Source organism: Coenobita brevimanus, chromosome 30 (assembly GCF_032717465.1).
Source record: "Coenobita brevimanus isolate Jiangsu-jjx chromosome 30, ASM3271746v2, whole genome shotgun sequence".
Classification (NCBI taxonomy): Eukaryota; Metazoa; Arthropoda; class Malacostraca; order Decapoda; family Coenobitidae; genus Coenobita; species Coenobita brevimanus.
In genome coordinates, this window is record NC_136983.1 from 34,949,054 (window position 1) to 34,967,417 (window position 18,364).

The following is an 18,364-nucleotide window of genomic DNA, read 5'->3' on the forward strand; positions in this document are numbered from 1 at the left end:
TTCAAGCTGGGTACTGACACCTCCAACTGAAGATGCGATCTCGATATCAGACATGGTCTGATACCGAGGATCGCCCTCGTTGTCATCCAACCACTCACGCACTTCGTCCAAATCAACACCGTTGCCATGCACACATAGATGTGCATGGAAGTCATCCACGTCAAAACCTAGGAAATCGTGCTCCACAACCGTTCCGAGAAGCAGACGAGACCAACCATTTCCTAGAGTCTTAACCGGGATTTCCTTCCATGCACTGGCCCAGTTGTAGATGGCAGACTTGATGTTGTAGCGGCGAAGGTTTTCCAAAGTCCGCTGGCCTCATGTGTCCCGTCCCTCCCTGCGCTCATCCTTGTCCTCGAAGACAACCATCACCTCGCCCAGGAACTTCCGCTGGTACAGCCTCTTCGTTGTCACGATCACTCCTTGGTCCATTGGTTGGATGAGAGCAGTAGTATTAGGTGACAGAAACATGCACCTAATGCGCCCATTCTCAGCCACCAAATCCTTGTCACACAGGTGGGCTGGTGCATTGTTGAGGAGAAGGAGGGCCTTTACCTGGTCGCATGGGATTCCCAGTTTCTCCGTCTGGTAATGGATGACCTCCTTGACGAAATGGCGGTGGAACCAGTCTTTGGAGATCTGGGCTGTGAACCATGCCTTCAAAGAATGGTACCAGATGACAGGAAGGACATCCATCACCCCACGAAGACACCGAGGCTGCTTTGCATGGCCAACAATAACGGGTTTGAGCTGGTGCATGCCGTTAGTATTAGCACAACACAAAGCAGATATCCGTTGCTTGCAGAGCTTGCAGCCAGGTACTCGCTTCTCTGTCTCCTGGGCTAGTGTTCATAGGCAAAGAGCGATAGAATAAGCCAGTTTCGTCAGTGTTGGAGACTTGACCGAGAGTTAGGCCCTCCCTGTCGGTCAAGCCCTTCACCTTGTGCTGAAACTCGTCAACTCCATCCTCGTTGGCGTCCAAAGCTTTGCCATGAGACTTACGGTTGGTAAGGCATGTCGTAACTTGAACGCGAAGAGCCAACCTTCAGATGCCTTGAAGTCTAGGGCGTCATGAAGCCTTGCGAACTTCTCAGCAGTAGCCTCCAGCTCTGTGCCACACACTATCACACCAGCAGCATGTTGCTGTCGATACCAAATCAATGTAGAGCGGTCGACTTCTGCATACTTGGGAGTATACATAACCTTCCTCTCCACGTTACATTTGCCTTTCAACAAGAAGTCAGCTGTGTACTGCATGAGTTTGTCATGGGATCTCTTGATATCAAACAAAGTAGACCGGGCCAGGTTGAATTCACGGAGGATATGTGAGGTAGACCATCCCGCATCCACCTTCTCCAATATCTCCCTCTTCTTCTCCAGAGTCAAAACCACTCTCTTCCTCTTCTCTGGAGGCAGGGCCATCATCACACACACGAAGGAGAGGCACGAGAGCAGCAGGAGAGCCTGCAACAGGTAAGGCACCACCACAAAAGCGAGCAAGTGGGCAGCCATGATGACGAGCGTGCACACACAACAAGTGACAGGTGGTAAGAGGGGAGGATGCAGGGGCGCTCTAGTGGACGTCGGCGGAACAACACACCAAAACACAGCTCGCCTGCACCCCGCGCGCCAACTTCAAATTACGGGCGGAAAAAAGTCGGATTTTTTTCAAATTTTTTGCAGTTTTTGACCCATTTTGGGAATATTGGATCCCGGGATGATAATATCTGGTTATTGGGGATGTCTGGAAAATGGGGCATCCGGATATTGGAGGGATTACTTATATATATATATATATATATATATATATATATATATATATATATGTACTATATATATATATATATATATATATATATATATATATATATATATATATATATATTTGGTTGGTTCTTAATTTCCAGCTTGAAAAATTTGCTTCAGCTGCTGCTGGACTTCGTTCCTCTTGATTGAAAAATGGTGTATGCAAATTTCATGCTTATTAGATAATTATATCTGGTGCCTCACCTTGTTCAAAGTTCTACTATTATGGCGTAATGTTAAAATGTCACTGGGTTACATAAGTCCTGCCCTCACTGAGAGGGTATCATGTCAACCCAACTCTCACTCATTGTTTTCTAGTTTTATGGTTTGTAATTACTGCCAGCTGTACCCTTCCTCGTATCTGGATACACTTGTCCATGTTGCTCAACAACCTGGAGAAGGAACTACCATTTATCTTCGTTCTTGGTAAACACTGGATTAAACTCTTGAATCAGTGTTACCCTTCTTTCTCCCCTCTTTCAGCAAAGTCATTTGTCGTCTGTAGCCCCTGGACAATGTGTTCAGCTTCCTTGTAATGCTCACGACTTTTATATGTGGATGGATCGAACTCTAGAAACGAATGAGGAAGGCTAAGCAGTGTGAAGACCTTCTTGGTGTTACTGGTCACAAAACTTGAAATTGTTTTCTGATTCAGCGCTGTCACCTCAAGTTCATGTGTTGCCTTCTTTAGTTGATCTTAGCTTCCTTCTCTGTTAAGATCCATCACCATTTTTCGCTTTTCTTTAGGGTCAAAAGTTGGATCAAAATAGTCTAATCCAATTAATTGCTCTGCTTTCAAGCAGACTTGTGAGATGTCCTTATCTGGATAAAGTGACGATTCCTGAAGAAGCCTCAAGTTGTCTGCTTGAGCGACAGCTGCTTTTGATGCCCTGAACCATTATTTCATGTACAGCTTCACTAACACAATAAACCAGTTCCATTCTCGGCTTTGCTGTAGTGTGATGTGTGTCTGATGATGGAAAAGATAGACTTTGATGTTGTATATAACTTTAGCCATCTATCTGGCATGGTGGCAAGCACCAGGGCGCTGAAATCTTGTTCCATGGAGCAGTACACCACCCAAGACAACAATGGACAGTTCTAGCAGTTCTCGATAATTATTTCGAGGTTGGCTTTCTTGCAACTGTTTCATACAAAGTGCTGTGAGCTTATCACATTGCTCACCATCAATCACCAGCATTTTCTCACTGTCACTGAAGGTCTGAAGACATGTTATGTCTATACTGTTCCACTTTCGGGACTTATCTTGGAAAGATCATATTACATCTCTTGTAAAATCTGCTTCCAAGAGATTAGGTGTGCTAAGCCGACTCCTTTCCTTCTTTACCCCTGCACTTTTGTTGGCTTTATACACTGGTTTTATCCGCCCCTGTGTAATGTAGAGCACAACTCTTATGTGTGGAGAGGCTCCCCACATACAGCTCTTCTCAATAGAGTGGAGTCAAAGGCTTTTCGTTTCATTAACTCTCCTCCTCTTACTTGCTCTCTTCAACCTCTGTTGCATCTTTGTCTCTATTCTATTTTACTTTAATGGTCACTGCTCCTCTGAACTGTCTGCTTGCATCCCTCCACCTGTACGACAGGTGCATAACACCCGTTTAGCAGCAAACTCTCATCCCTTTTCTGTTCAGCTGTCTAATGCAAGAGTTAACCGTTACTCCTAGTCCTTCATTTATGCAACAGTTCAGCTCTGGAATTGTCTCCCTCCGTCTGTATTTCCTGCTAGCTATGATCTCCAATCTTCCAATCGCAGTGTGTCCAGGCATCTCGAAATGATCGGATCTTGAATTTGGCTCTCTCTTGTATTTTGTTTTTGTCTTAGAAGGAACAGTTTGCTGACTCGTGGCCTTTGGTTCTTTCTTCCTAGCGTAAATAGAAAAAAAAAAACTTGGCTTTGAACTCTCTGACTATGTGAATATCGGGACCAGAGGACAGTCCAAGGCAAATGGTGAAGGCATTTTGAACAAGGATCTCAAAAATGTGATGCCCACAAGCCAGGTGAAGGAGATCCTTGTATAACTGTTGTTGAATAAGGGCACACGCCCCTGCCCACAATCCGGTATTGCTGGCAGTGGTGTCGAATGCCATTCCTACCACACGTTCAGATATAACAAGTCATTTAAGGTTTCATTGATGACATTGGTCATGGCCTTTTCTGCCTCTGATTCCAAACTGGGTGCCTTCAAAAGCTTTGAAACTCCATCACCAGAGACAAGAATTTCAAGGCGTTCTGTGACATTTGCTGCTGTTACATCGGAAATTAGTTTTCCATCACAGCGCACTACAAATGGCACATTTGGATGGAATGATTTTTTCAGTCATTCTGGAGATTCCCTTCGACTCTCGATTCGATCTTAGTGAATACGTTCCTGTTGATAGAATTCAATGCTGGAGTTTATCCACAGGCATAAATGGTCGCAGAAAGCAGATGGACTGCAGCATGGTCTGAATTCTTGGTCCGATCTAATGCAGCAGCAACCTAAGTGACAACTGTTTTGCATGATCGTTGTCGTTTCAGAGGAGGAGCTGCAGCCAAAAAGGAAGGACCTGCTATATCTGTATAATCGTCACCTGTTTCGCCTTCATCGCTAGTTGGGCTTTCCTCCAGCTCCACTATTTCCTCTCTCATTGCTCAGTGACATTCCTCACATTCTACTGTTTAATTTATTGTCTCTGTCTCTCTCTGTCTTCATTCTTTTCGGTTGAGTTTGAAATCAATACCAAATATAGAGCTTTGTTTCCCTTTCTCCCTCTGAGACAAAAGAACCTTCTTATCTGCACGATTTTGATGAGGTCGAAGGTGTTCTCGAGTACAGTGTCAAAGAGACCTTTCATCTGTTTATGGGCAGTTTTTCTCCCCTTCTCCTCTCGTTCTGTATTCCGGCTGTTACTCTTCTCCAATTTTCTCAATTCTTTAAAGAGAGATTCGATTTGGGGGATACGATTCCGTGGCTCAGATGCAGGAATGCGAGCTCTCTACCATAATCCTCCTAGTTCCTCAGACATAACACATGCTCAATCCCTCAGTCTTCGTGTCTGTGTTCGCATCAGGTAGAAAATTCGCTCTAACACTTCTCCACAAGAAGGTAACCTACTTAAAAGCAGTTATTCTCTTGGCTGACCAATATAACAAATATTTGTTTTGCTCCTGCTTTTCATCAGTAGCGTTGACAATTTCACTTCATAGTAAATAAGTGCTTAACCCAATAGCGCTCACAGTCATTTTTTAAGGACTACGGCTTATATATATATATATATATATATATATATATATATATATATATATATATATATATATATATATATATATATATATACAGTATATATATATATATATATATATATATATATATATATATATATATATATATATATATATATATATAGATAGATAGATAGATAGAGAGAGAGAGAGAGAGAGAGAGAGAGACAAAAATTCCCCTGATAATTATTTCGATATGCCATCTATTGCCAGGCGTCTTAATCTCGTAAGGGGTTGCCACAAACAAACTGCCTCCATGTCACCCTGTCCCCTGCCATTTCTGTCCTGCTCCCAGCTCATACCATCCTCTCTCGTATACTTCTCATCCTTCCATCTCATCCTTGGCCTCCCCCTCCTTCTCCATCCCTCCACCTCACTCACATACACCCCCTAGTCAGACTCTCACTCTCCATCCTCTCCACATGGCCAAACCACCCTAATGTGTTTCTCCTAACGCTTCCTATCACATCCACATCCACATCACAATGCTCCTCCACTTCCTCACTTGTCAGCCTTTCTGTCCATGTGACTCGTTAGAGTTGGTATTACTAAAACTGTCATGCAATAACGTTTTCACTTCCTTGCTCGCTTCACTGTTTCTTTTCTCTGCTTTCAAAGAACCAGCAACCTTTCTTCCTTGTTGTATTCTTTCAAGCACTTCACCCTCTAAACTTCCATCCTTCCTCAATACACTACCCAAGTACTCAAACGCACTCACATTTTCCATTTCCTCCTCATCCAACCTCACTGTACACTCGATCACAAAAGTAACGGTGCACAGGGGGTGCGATGCCTACCGAAAAGGTTCAAACAACTACTGACATTACCAAAGTTTCATTGTGTATCATCAGTGTCTCCATATAAACATTATATTTGTCATATGTTTGCAAGAGGATATTGCTAGCTGGTGATATATAACACCTCCCGACATCAGGCCTACCAACGTGTGGTAGGTCGGATACTAATACTTCATTGACCTTCGTTCTGTGGTCCTAAATGTTTCACGCTTGTTGTGCACCGATACTTTTGTGACCCAATGTACATTCATTAACTTCATTTCTCTCGAAGAGCATAATTTTATTGTTCCCAACATTCACCTTTAGATTCTTTTTCTTACACACTCCCCCAGACTCATTAACGAAGCCTTACAGTTCTCCTTCGTCTTCACTTAACAACACAGTATCATCTGCAAACTAAAGTACAGAGAGTTTCCAAACACTGCCCTCTCTCATTAGGGCTGCTCCAATATCCACTGCCCTATCTTGTATCTATTTTATAACTGCATCCATATACAGAATGAACAACCATGGAGGCATGACACATCCCTGTTTTAATCCTACCTTCAGGTAGAAAATTTCACTCAGTTCACTATCCACGTGCACTGTAGCCATGGCACCTTCATACATACTCTTCACGGGATTCAACAACTTCCTATTTACTCCATATATTCTTAATACTTTCCAGAATCCTTGTCTATCCACCCTGTCATATGCTTTCTCCAAATCCATGAAGGCTGCATACAACTTCTTTCCCTTCTCAAGAAACTTTTCCACTAAAGATCTAAGAATAAAAATCTGATCTACACAACTCATCCCTTCCTAAAACCTCCCTGTTCCTTTCCAATTAATCCCTCTGTTATTACTCTAACTCTATCAGTAAGTATCCTACCATATACTTTTCCTATTACACCAAGAAGACAAAAGCCCCTATGAAAACTATACACTTCTTTTTCCCCTTTTTCTTTGTACAGGGGAATAATTATTGCTGACTTCCAATCCTCCGGGACTCTACCTTCCTCCTAAGCCAATTTGCACATCTTCCACATCCATTCTACTACTATCCCTCTCTCTTGCTTAAGCATTTCACCACACATTCCATCAATTCCTGGGACTTTCCACACTTCGACTTTCTTCATTCCTTCCACAACTTGCATCCTACTTATTTCTTCCTCGCTTCTCACATTCCTCCTTCTCCTAGTCATTCCCCAGCCAGTTATAATCGCATTACTTCTTTCTCTATGTTCAACAATTCCTTAAAGTGCTCTCTCCATCTGCTCACTTTTTCTCCCTTCTCCACTAGTACTCTCCCATTTTTATCTTTCACTCCCCGACTAACTTCTTTAACACCCGGTCTAACTCTCTTTACCTCTTTCCAGAACATTCTCTTACATTCCCTCCACTTTACACTCAAATTCCTTCCAAATTCCTCATCCACTCTCTTCTTACTCTCTCTTACTAATATTTTCACCTCTCACATCCTCTCTACATATAATTCTCTCTTCCATCCCTCATTTTCTTCTACACCCCTATTTCTCGTCCACTCACTATATGCTTTCTTCTTTTTGTGCTAAAGCCTGCCTCACCTCTTCATTCCACCTTGCTGTTCCCTGCACCTCCTTTCGTGTTCTCGTCACCCCACACACCACCTCACATGCTGCACAGATTTCTTCTGTGATCATCTTTCACACACCTTCCACGTCCCTCACATGCTCCAATCCATATTTACCCAATCGCTGCTCCACCTCCCTCTTATTTTATGACTTTTTTCCATCCTCTTGTAACCTTTCCACCCTCTTTGTAGTAACAACTCCCTCCTGTCCTTCCTTTTCTCTATTCCTCCATTTCATTTGGACCTTGATTCTTATCAGCAGCAACTGGCGGTCATAAAATCCACTTCCTCAACCTCTATATGCTCCTGCATCCATTACACACCTTCTCATTCCATCATCCACACACACATAATCAATCTTTGCCTTCCGTTCCTTCAGTTCACCAACCAACCTTCTCATTAATCACCACATATACCTGTGGATCATTCTGTGCCTGAAGAGGGTATTGGCTATCACCAACCCCCTCCTAGTACAAATGTCCACCAGAGCTCTACCATTCTCATCCACCTCTGCAGGCACACCTCACTCACCAACTACTCCATCCAACTTCACATTCCCTACTTTTCGATTCATATCTCCAATCATGCCATATGAAACACACACACACACACACACACACACACACACATATATATATATATATATATATATATATATATATATATATATATATATATATATATATATATATATATATATATATTTATTTTGCCCTTCTGAAGAAAAAAGATAGCCCTGGATCTCTTCTTCTTGAAACATAAATAGAAAGGTCTATCTAGGAGGTAGGTAGACAAAATATTTTACTCAAGTTTGAAATTCACATAGTCATAGAAATAGGTACTTGGTCATCTTGAAACCTGGATGCTTTTTTCTTTAGTGTGTGTTGTTTTACATAAGTCTGATTGTAATAGGCATTCTAAGCACATGCTTTGGCTAAGGATTTTGTAATATTGGTCCTAAAATAAGGACCATGGGCACCTGCCCTCTCATATGCCTGTTTTCCATGACAATATAACGGGGAACATATTGTTGTATCATCCTCTACTTCATGTGCCAAAGGAGGTTGTCTTTTATTTCTGATTTCGAAACAAGGTGTGTTATGACCATATCGGTGGGTTTACTACCCTCATGAATTCAATTGAATGAAGGATTGCTTATTTCTCTGCAGATCATCACGGACACAACACTGGGCTTTTCTGTGAAATCATTCTAATACTTATGAGGTGCAATAAATTATACTGAACAGCCAGTACCTGATCGCCCAGATACAATTGAAATAACACAAATTCTTACGAGTGTTGATGAATTAACTGATGAAGTGGATATAGATGATATCACAGATGACGATTACACAGATCCTTCCTTCTTACCACCGGATGTTAGTGGTACAGTTGAACTGCATCAGTACGAGGAAAACACTAATGGAGAAGCTTCAGATAGTGAGCAAATACTACCTCTAAAAAAGTCAAAAACATCAAAAACCTATAGTGTTACTTGGAAGAAACAAGATCCAACTTACCATAAACAAAAAAAATCCTACAAATGGAGCAGCAGAGATAAGAGAAGAACTGAAGTTGAAATTGAGTGGTAAGAGTAATGTAGACCTGTTTGAACTTGTTTTTACTGAAGAATTACTGGAAATGATAGCTGATCTGTCAGAGCTATATACATCTCAAAAATTAACACACATTTAGCTACGCATCTGACTGCCTGAGGAAGTTCTTGAGAATATTACTATTTTCTGCCTATTACAAGTTACCAAGTGAATGGCGCTATTGGAGAATGGATGAAGATCTAGATACAGCTATTGTAGGGAATGCCGTGCCAAGAAACATGTTTACAAAAATCAAGAGATATCTTCATTTTGCAAATAATGAGAATGCCTCATAGAACAAGAAAGAGAAAGTATTCAAATTGAGGCCAGTAATGGATTTCCTAAATGAGAAATTCAAAGCATTTGGAATATTTTTTAAAGCACTGCCCATTGATGGGAAAATTGTGAGTTATTATAGAAAGCATGGCCTGAAGCAATTTTTACGAGGTCAGCCAATTTGTTTTGGTTTCAAACAGTGGATTTTGTACTGTGAAAGTACAGGATACTGCCATCAAATCAATCTGTACCGGTACCAAGGCAAGGAGAAGATGATATGCACATTGAGGAAACCTTTGGGGGTAAGGGTGTTCTGGACATGATTCAACACTTGGAAATTCATGGTGATCATGAGGTTACATGGATAGCTTCTTCACCAGTTACAAGTTGCTACCTTAAGTGAAAGATCTAGGTATCCTAGTCACTGTAATAACACGTGCAAATCGTACTGCTATGTGCCCACTACAAAATGACAAAGACATGAAACAGAAAGTACATGGTGTGTATGACTACAAATCTGATGAGAGAAATGAGGTTCTGTTTGTAAAGTGGCATGACAACAGCATGTTTACATTTGGTAGTAATTATAGGTCCATAACTCCAATTGGTTCTGCAAAACGCTGATGCAACAAAGAGAAAAAGGTGATATATGTCACTCAGCCAAATCTCATTGCAAAATATAACAAGTATATGGCTGGGGTTGACCACCTTGATTGGTTGATCCTGAAGTACAGCATTGGTGTCAGAGGGAAAAATGGTACTTCAACTTGTTCACAAACTGCACTGACACTGCTGCAGTGAATGCCTGGATAATCAGCACTCTCCTGTCAGGTACTCAAACACCACTTTTGGAGCTGAAGCGTTCCATTGCCAGATATAATTTACAGATTTCCACGCCCTCAATGCCAAAGCAAGCAGGACGAATGAAGAAGGTGCATGGGAAAGTACATCCTGGTGTAAGATATGATACCACATGACCATGCCTTGAGAGAACAGAGGGGGTAAATCAAAGAAAATGTGAACAGTGTAAGAAAAAAGTGAGCAAATATTACACAAAATGCAATATTGGACTTCATATGGGGCAATGTGAGCGAATATGGCGTACCAAATAAATGATAGGAAGGGCATTCTAGATGGGTGATAGTGTGAAATATTCTGCATGTAGGTTTTGATTTGTATAAACTCATTCATACCGATATTAAGAGAAAAGAATAGTTTCCCTTGAGGACTGATAATGTTATCATGGAAAGGTATCCTGTATTAGATGAAAAACTACTGTTTTATGCCTCCACGCCTCTTTCAGGTGCCCATGGTCCTAGAAAATGGATAAGTTTTTGTTATTGATTAAATTGAATAATAATGATAATTTTTCAGTTTTACATGTCAGAATGTATTATTTGCAATGTAAATAATTTTGTTAAAGTTTTTTTTTTTTCATTTAGGCATTAATGAGTTAATAATAACACAGTAGACAAATCCCTGAAAAATGAAACAAATATATATATATATTTTTTTTATGCGAGGAAGAAGGAACCAAAGGCCATGAGCCCCCAGCAACAGATCCCTTCAAGAGAAAAACAAAATACAATAGAGAGCCAAATTCAAGATCCGATCATTTTGAGATGCCTGGACACACTGCGTTTGAAAGACTGGAGATCATAGGCAGCAGGAAATACAGACAGAGGGAGACAGTTCCAGAGCTGACCTGTTACATAAATGAAAGACTGGGAGTAACGGTTAACTCTTGCATTAGAGAGTTGGACAGAAAAGGGATGAGAGTTTGCTGCCAGACGGGTGCTATGTGCCCGTCGTAGAGGTGGAGGAATGCTAGCAGACAATTCAAAGAAGCAGTGACCATTAAAGTATCGACAGAAAAGAGATAAAGATGCAACAGTGCGGCGAAGAGACAGAGGTTGAAGGGAGTCAGTAAGAGGAGGAAAGTTAATGAGACGAAAAGCCTTTGACTCCAACCTATTCAGAAGAGCTGTATGTGGGGAGCCTCCCCACACATGAGAGTTGTACTCCACACAGGGGCGGAAAAAAACCCTGTATAGAGTCAACAATTGTGCAGGGGTAAAGAAAGAGCAGAGTCGGCTTAGCACACCCAATCTCTTGGAAGCAGATTTTACAAGAGATGAAACATGATCTTTCCAAGATAAGTCCCGAGTAAATTAAACCCCAAGCATGTTCAAGGATGATGCAGGATTAAGCTGAATATTATTAAACATTAGTGGGTATACCTGTGGAAGATTTTGTCGGGTTGATAGGTGTAAGAACTGAGTCTTAGATGCATTAAAAACAACCATATTATTTTTACCCCAGTCAGAGATTTGAGCCAAGTCAGACATTAGGTGTGCCATAGCCTCATCCCTTGTTTGTTGAAGTAACTGCTGAGATGGGCGTTGCGGGAACTGAATGGAAAGGTGAAGGATGGAGTCATCAGCGTGTGAGTGGATAAGGTTAGATGTACAACTTAGAAGATCATTGATGAATGAAAGGAAGAGAGTTGGTGATAGGACAGAGCCCTGAGGAACACCACTGTTAATAGATCTAGGAGAAGAACGATGGCCGTCTACAACAGCGGCTATAGAACGACCAGAAAGGAAGCTAGCGATGAAGGCACAGATAGAAGGATAGAAACCGTAGGAGGGCAGTTTGGAAATTAAAGATTTATGCCAGACTCGATCGAAAGCCTTTGAGATGTCAAATGCAATGGCAAAGCTTTCGCCAAAGTCCCGAAAGGAGGATGATCAGGAGTCTGAAAGGTAGGTGAGAAGATCGCCAGTGGAGCGTCCCTAACGGAACCCGTACTGATGATCAGAAAGAAGGTTGTGATAGGAAAGATGCCTTAAAATTTTTCTATCGAGAATTGACTCGAAAACTTTTGAGATAGAGGATGTTAAAGCAATTGGACGATAGTTGGAGGGTTGGGAGTGGTCACCCTTCTTTGGGACTGGCTGAATGAGAGCAAACTTCCAGCAAGAAGGAAAGGTACAAGTTGACAGACAAAGGTGAAAGAGTTTGCCTAGGCAGGGTGTAAGCTCAGAAGCACAGTTCTTGAGAACAACAGGAGGGACCCCATCAGGCCCATATGCCTTGTTAGTACTGAGGCCAGTGATGGCAGAAAATACATCAACTGAAGAAATTTTAATGTCAGCCATGAGGAAGTCAGAGGGGGGAAGTGATGGAGGAACAGCACCGGAATCGTCAAATGTGGAATTGGAGGAGAAAGTCTGTGCGAAGAGATCTGCTTTATCAGTAGAAGAAATAGCTACAGAACCATCAGAGTAGAAAAGAGGAGGGAAGGATGATGAGGTAAAGTTGTTAGAAAGATTTTTGGCAAGGTGCCAGAAGAAGTGGGAAGAATTCGAGTTGGAGAGTTGAGAGCATTTAGTATGGATGAAATTATTTTTAGTAGAGCAAAGAACAGAATTAGCACGATTCCGGGCAGAAACGTAAACATGATGTGATTCAGGGGTGAGTTGGCTCTGGTACCTTTTGTAGGCCCTCTCCTTGTTGCGGACAGCATTAGAACAAGTGTGATTAAACCAAGGCTTTCTTGCGTTAGTCAAAGGATATGAGAAAGGAATGTATGCTTCCATGCCCAAGAGAATAACCTCCGTAATGAGCAAGGCACACTCAGATGGCTCCCGGCCATGGAACCAATAATCATTCCAGGGAAAATCAAAGAAGTACTGCCTGAGGGTCTCCCAGTCCGTGGCTCCAAAATGCCACAGACGACGTTTCCCTGGAGGGTCCACAGGCCGTACCGGAGTGATAGGATAGGTTAAGGTAATAAGGTTGTGATCGGAGGAGCCCAAAGGAGAGAAAAGATTAACAGAGTAAGCAGAAGGATTAGTTGTGAGGAAGAGGTCAAGTATGTTGGAGCTCTCACCAAGGCGGTCAGGGATACGGGTAGGGTGCTGTACAAGCTGCTCTAGGTCATTAAGGATAGAAAAGATGTAGGCTTGTTCACCAGGTGGATCCGTGAAAGGAGAGGAGAGCCAAAGGTGGTGGTGAACATTGAAATCTCCTAGAATGGAGATTTCAGAGAAAGGAGAAGTGGATAGAATGTGTTCCATCGTAGAAGTAAGATAGTCGAAGAATTTTTGATAGTCAGTAGAATTAGGGGATAAGTAAACAGCACAGATATATTTAGTCAGAGAACAATAGGAAAGCCGAAGCCAGAGTGTAGAGAATTAAGAAGAATCGAGTTCAGGAACACGAGAGCAAGATAAGTCGTTGCGTATATATACACAACAGCCACCTTTAGCTTTGAAATGAGTATAGAGAAAGTAGGAGGATACAGAAAAGGGTTTGCTATCAGTTGCCTCAGACAGCTGAGTCTCCGTTAGAAAAAGAAGGTGAGGTTTAGAGGAGGAGAGGTGGTGCTCAACAGAGCGAAAGTTAGAGGAAAGGCCGCGAATGTTGCAGAAATGAAGAAGAAGAGAGTCAGACAGTGGTTCCAGGCACCTCAAGTCATCACCAGGAGAGGGGCGGATGGTGGGGGCATTTATGGTCCCCCCCCCCTGGGGACTCCAAGGCTTGGTGAAGAGATGCCATTTTAGTTAAATTTTGAATAGGAAGTGTAGTGTGTACTGTGCATGTAGTTTGGTGTAGATAGTTAGAGAAATTTGTACTGGAGAGCATGCTGGCCTACTCTCTGTGTAACTGAGACACTGAAAAAGTTCAGCAAAGGGGGATGGTCAGGAACAAGTCCTGAGGGCTGATGAAACGGGAGCTCCAGCACTCCCTGTCATCAGCTTTCCATCCACCTCGGGAGTACTGCCCTGCTCGACTGGTGCTACAGTTAGAATGTAACCTCCAAGGAAGTAAAGTAAACACTTTCCCAATAACAAAAGAGATTATTGTCACAACAATAACTTTGCTTATTAGGCTCAAACTCTGGGTGAGATGGGACAAAAGTAAATATAATCCAATTCGGCAAAAATTTGGTGTGTCGAGTTTACACCTTAATTCACAAAACACACTGCCAGCAAACATAATTCAGAATTAATTTTCCCACTAAGGAAGAAGGACCACCCTATATATATATATATATATATATATATATAGATAGATAGATAGATAGATAAATATATACATATATATATAGAGAGAGAGATAGATAGATAGATACTGTATAAATTGATATATAGATACAGTATACATCTATATATCTATATCTATGTCTATATCTATCTATCTATCTATCTATCTATATCTATCTATCACTGCTCCTCTGAACTGTCTGCATGCATTCCTCCACTTCTACGACGTGCGCATAGCATCTGTCTAGTAGCAAACTCTCATCCCTTTTCTGTCGAACTCTCTAATGCAAGAGTTAACCAATACTCCCAATCCTTCATTTATGCAATAGGTCAACTATGGAACTGTCTCCTTCTGTCCGTATTTGCTGCTTCCTATGATCTCCAGTCTTTCAAATGCAGTGTGTCCAGGCATCTCAAAATGATCGGATCTTGAATTTGGCTCTCTTGTATTTTGTTTTTCTCTTGGAAGGAACAGTTTTGCAGGCTCGTTGCTTTTGGTTCCTTCTTCCTCACATAAAAAAAAATCTATCTGTCTATATCTATATCTATCTATACATATATATATATATATATATATATATATATATATATATATATATATATATATGTGTGTGTGTGTGTGTGTGTGTGTGCACATATATAATACCTTTAGTAGAGAAATCCTGTGCCATCAAACTGTACAGGCCAGTCTCCACTGCCACCATAACATGATCGCCTCTTCTCACCAGAGTATCCTGCATTTCAACTAGCTCGTTGGATTCTGCTAAGACCACTCGACCCTCATTTTGCAGATCATCAATATTTGACATGATTTTCTGGTGAGAAATGGGGAAAAATTGCAAGTGAATCATTGACACTAGTTAAACTTGCAGCTCACAGATGCATGCTTGCATAAGCATTCACACGCAAGTGTACTAATTATGCATTTTAAGTTTCATGACAAAAACATCTATGCTAAATGATTTACACGTTGTTAGTATTGTTTTGTAACAGCTGCGGTGCACACGCCTGACACTGACAAGTAGCAGTGTTGTGCACATTCAAGTTGTATTGTTTTGTTTTGTTCTTGGAAGGAACAGTTTGCGGGCCCCTGGCCTTTGGTTCCATCTTTCTTGCATTAAAAAAAAAAAAAAAAAAAAAGCCAGAGCCTCCCATGGGCCAACCAAAAACAGCCATATTCTTTGCGTTTTTGACCTACAGAGTTTCTGAGAGACCAATCTGAAATGAATCCATGCAGTCTTCTAGTGCCACTGGGACAGTTATTGGTGCGTTCTTTTGCCCTCCTCCCTTCTCCAATGATTCCCTGTGGTGTCAGTCATATTAACCCTCTCAGGCACAGTCATGTAAATCGCGTGACATGCAGTTTGGTAGGAAAAAGCTCAGTCACGCGAATTGCTGTCCTAAGCACAAAAATATTTGCCCAAAAATAAGTTTTGGGGCAATTTGCATGAAAGTTTGGTGCGTTCTAGTGGACACGTCTATCTCCTGGGGTAAGGCATTGGCAACACTGTGACTGCTCTGATGAGACAGTGCCCTCAGTATCTCATGAGCAGCTGCGCTTGAGGATTGCACGGCTGTCAGTTGTCCCTTTAAACCTGCCATTGCTCCCCCTCCCACCCGAGGCAGAAGCCATTATTGAATTATTGTGATTGTACAGTGTTTTTTACTATAATGTGAAGTGATTGTGTCTATGGAACATAGATATACTGTTTGCAAAGCACTGGGGCCAGTTATGAGCTTCTAGGCCTACAGGCAGGAGTCTGGTTTGTTATACCGGGGTTTCCACTCTCCTTCACCCTGCCCATAAATGATGAGTAGCTTATTTTTTTATAGTGAAGCCAGTACTTATATATGTGAAACATATAGTGCCTGGATTGGTGAAACAACTGACCTACCATAGCAGGCATTATGTACACCATAGAAATACCTGTATGCAACAGTCACTAAGGAAACAGGTGGTCACGTCCGCCATACAGTCGGGAAGGGAATAAGAGAGGAGGTTGGGATGGAATCGTGTGATAGTGCATTGACTGACTTAGCTCAAACCTAGCTCAAGTATAAGAGACAACAAATATGCCACACAATCACAGACTTCATTTAAATGGTTTTGTACCAATCTCAGACAGTGCTATATTGCATATGGTTTAGTGTGAAACATACCTATAAAATAGTGTAGCGAGTGTTCACTGAGAAATATTGCATGCATTGACTGACTTAGCGAAAAAATAGCACAAGTATCAGAGACAAGAAATATGCCACAGCCATATATATATATATATATATATATATATATATGTATATATATATATATATATATATATATATATATATATATATATATATATATATATATATATACGTATGTTGTGCAGTGAATGTTCATAGAGAACCCTATAGTGTGTATCGCATGTGTTTTAGGCAAATGTATCGCAAGGAGAGGAGAAAATACGCAACAGCCACAGACACACACCCACACACACGAACACTCACCCCCTATCCCACATACACGCTCACACACTACATAACTCCTAATCTTTCAACAAGCCTTCAGTCTCCTGCCAGCATCTCAACACCTCTGGAGGAAGTGAGTTATCCATATTTTGTGGATTTGTATATTGACCTATTTCTATAGTTCAATATTATATACACAAATAAGTAATGTTTTGTACATATACACATATGAGATGGAAGAAAGTTCATCTTCAGTATCAGTACCTAGCAAAAAGACTAGTGGTCATGTTGAGTTTCTGAGAGCACTATCAAAAACCTTATGATATTTTACAAGTATACTTTGAGTAAAAAAAGAAAATAATAAAATGTAACGAGCGAAAACATGTAGGTGTGGGTGAGGCAAGGAAAGAATGTTTTTTATCTAGCGTGCGGGTGTTGTCCAATTACTCCAAAACTATTGAACGTATCGATTTCCCATAAGAACCATGATAAAGAGCAGTAAATTCTATGTATGTTCAATATCTGAATATTAGCCTTCGGGAGCATTTTTTTGTAGGAAAAGGTGAGGGAACAGACTATGTATTTTTCCTCGCTTGAGGTAAAAGTCGAAAGCGCTCTGAGAAATATCTCACTTGGTCGGCCAATTACATGAAAACTATTGGACATCGATTTCCTGTAAGAACCATGATAAAGAGCAGTAAATTCTACGTATGTATAAGACATAACAATGTAATATCTGTGATAAGAATTCGTTGTTACATAAGCGGGAATATTGTGTATGCTGTGTGCGCCTCAGGAAAGTGAAGCACGGACATGAGTTCCCAGTTGTTTTTGGCGATTTACTGGCAAACACTAAGGCGTAGTGAAACTATCTGGCGCTCATTAGAAAGCTCGTGAAATGCTACATAATATCATGCAATAAAAACAAGGTGTGAGAGAAAAGTTCAGAATTAGAACTTGAATTTTTTTTCAAAAATGGCTTTCAGTTTTTGGCTATTTTCTTGAAAACTACAAATCGTATCACAGCCACTTTTGGCAAGTTGATGAAATTCTCTATCAAAACTTCTAATAACATTTTCATGTATGATGGAAAGCGTTCGAAAGGTGATGTTGGGAAGTGAAGTTGATGTAGCGAAATGTTTATTCATGGCTGGCTAATGTTGTTTTATTTGTGTTTTCCTGTTTTTTTGTGAGGCTTATCAGGTCGAACAAACATCGACGAATAAGATGAAATAGGTTTCATGGCAGTATACTGATGTTTGGGTGGCGAAAATAAGGAGAGAATACATTTTATTTGCCGTGCATGGGCAACCAGGCGGATAAAATCGTGCGCCAGAAAACTTACCAAAACTTATCGTGCGCGAGAGAGTTAAGATATTCTTAAGTTAAAAAATGTATAAAAACTTTAAGATCTATAAATATGACACCAGATTCATAAAACGGCTTCTTTATGATCTTATAAGACCCTTCTGGGTCCTTTTTCAGCCAATAGCCCTGATGTTTTTGGTATATAT

At 41.0% G+C, this 18,364-nt stretch overlaps 1 protein-coding gene across 1 annotated transcript in view; it reads right to left on the reverse strand.

The window, feature by feature from the left end:
- Positions 1–3,917: 3,917 nt before the first annotated feature.
- The window catches only part of LOC145395291 (uncharacterized), a 33,142-nt gene continuing 18,695 nt past the window's right edge, over positions 3,918–18,364 (reverse strand). The window contains exons 8-9 of the mRNA XM_080268969.1: positions 15,046–15,214; positions 3,918–4,108 (exon numbers count right to left, since the gene is read on the reverse strand). Of these exons, the coding sequence (XP_080125095.1) occupies positions 3,918–4,108; positions 15,046–15,214 (360 nt within the window). The remainder of the gene's footprint in view (positions 4,109–15,045; positions 15,215–18,364) is intronic.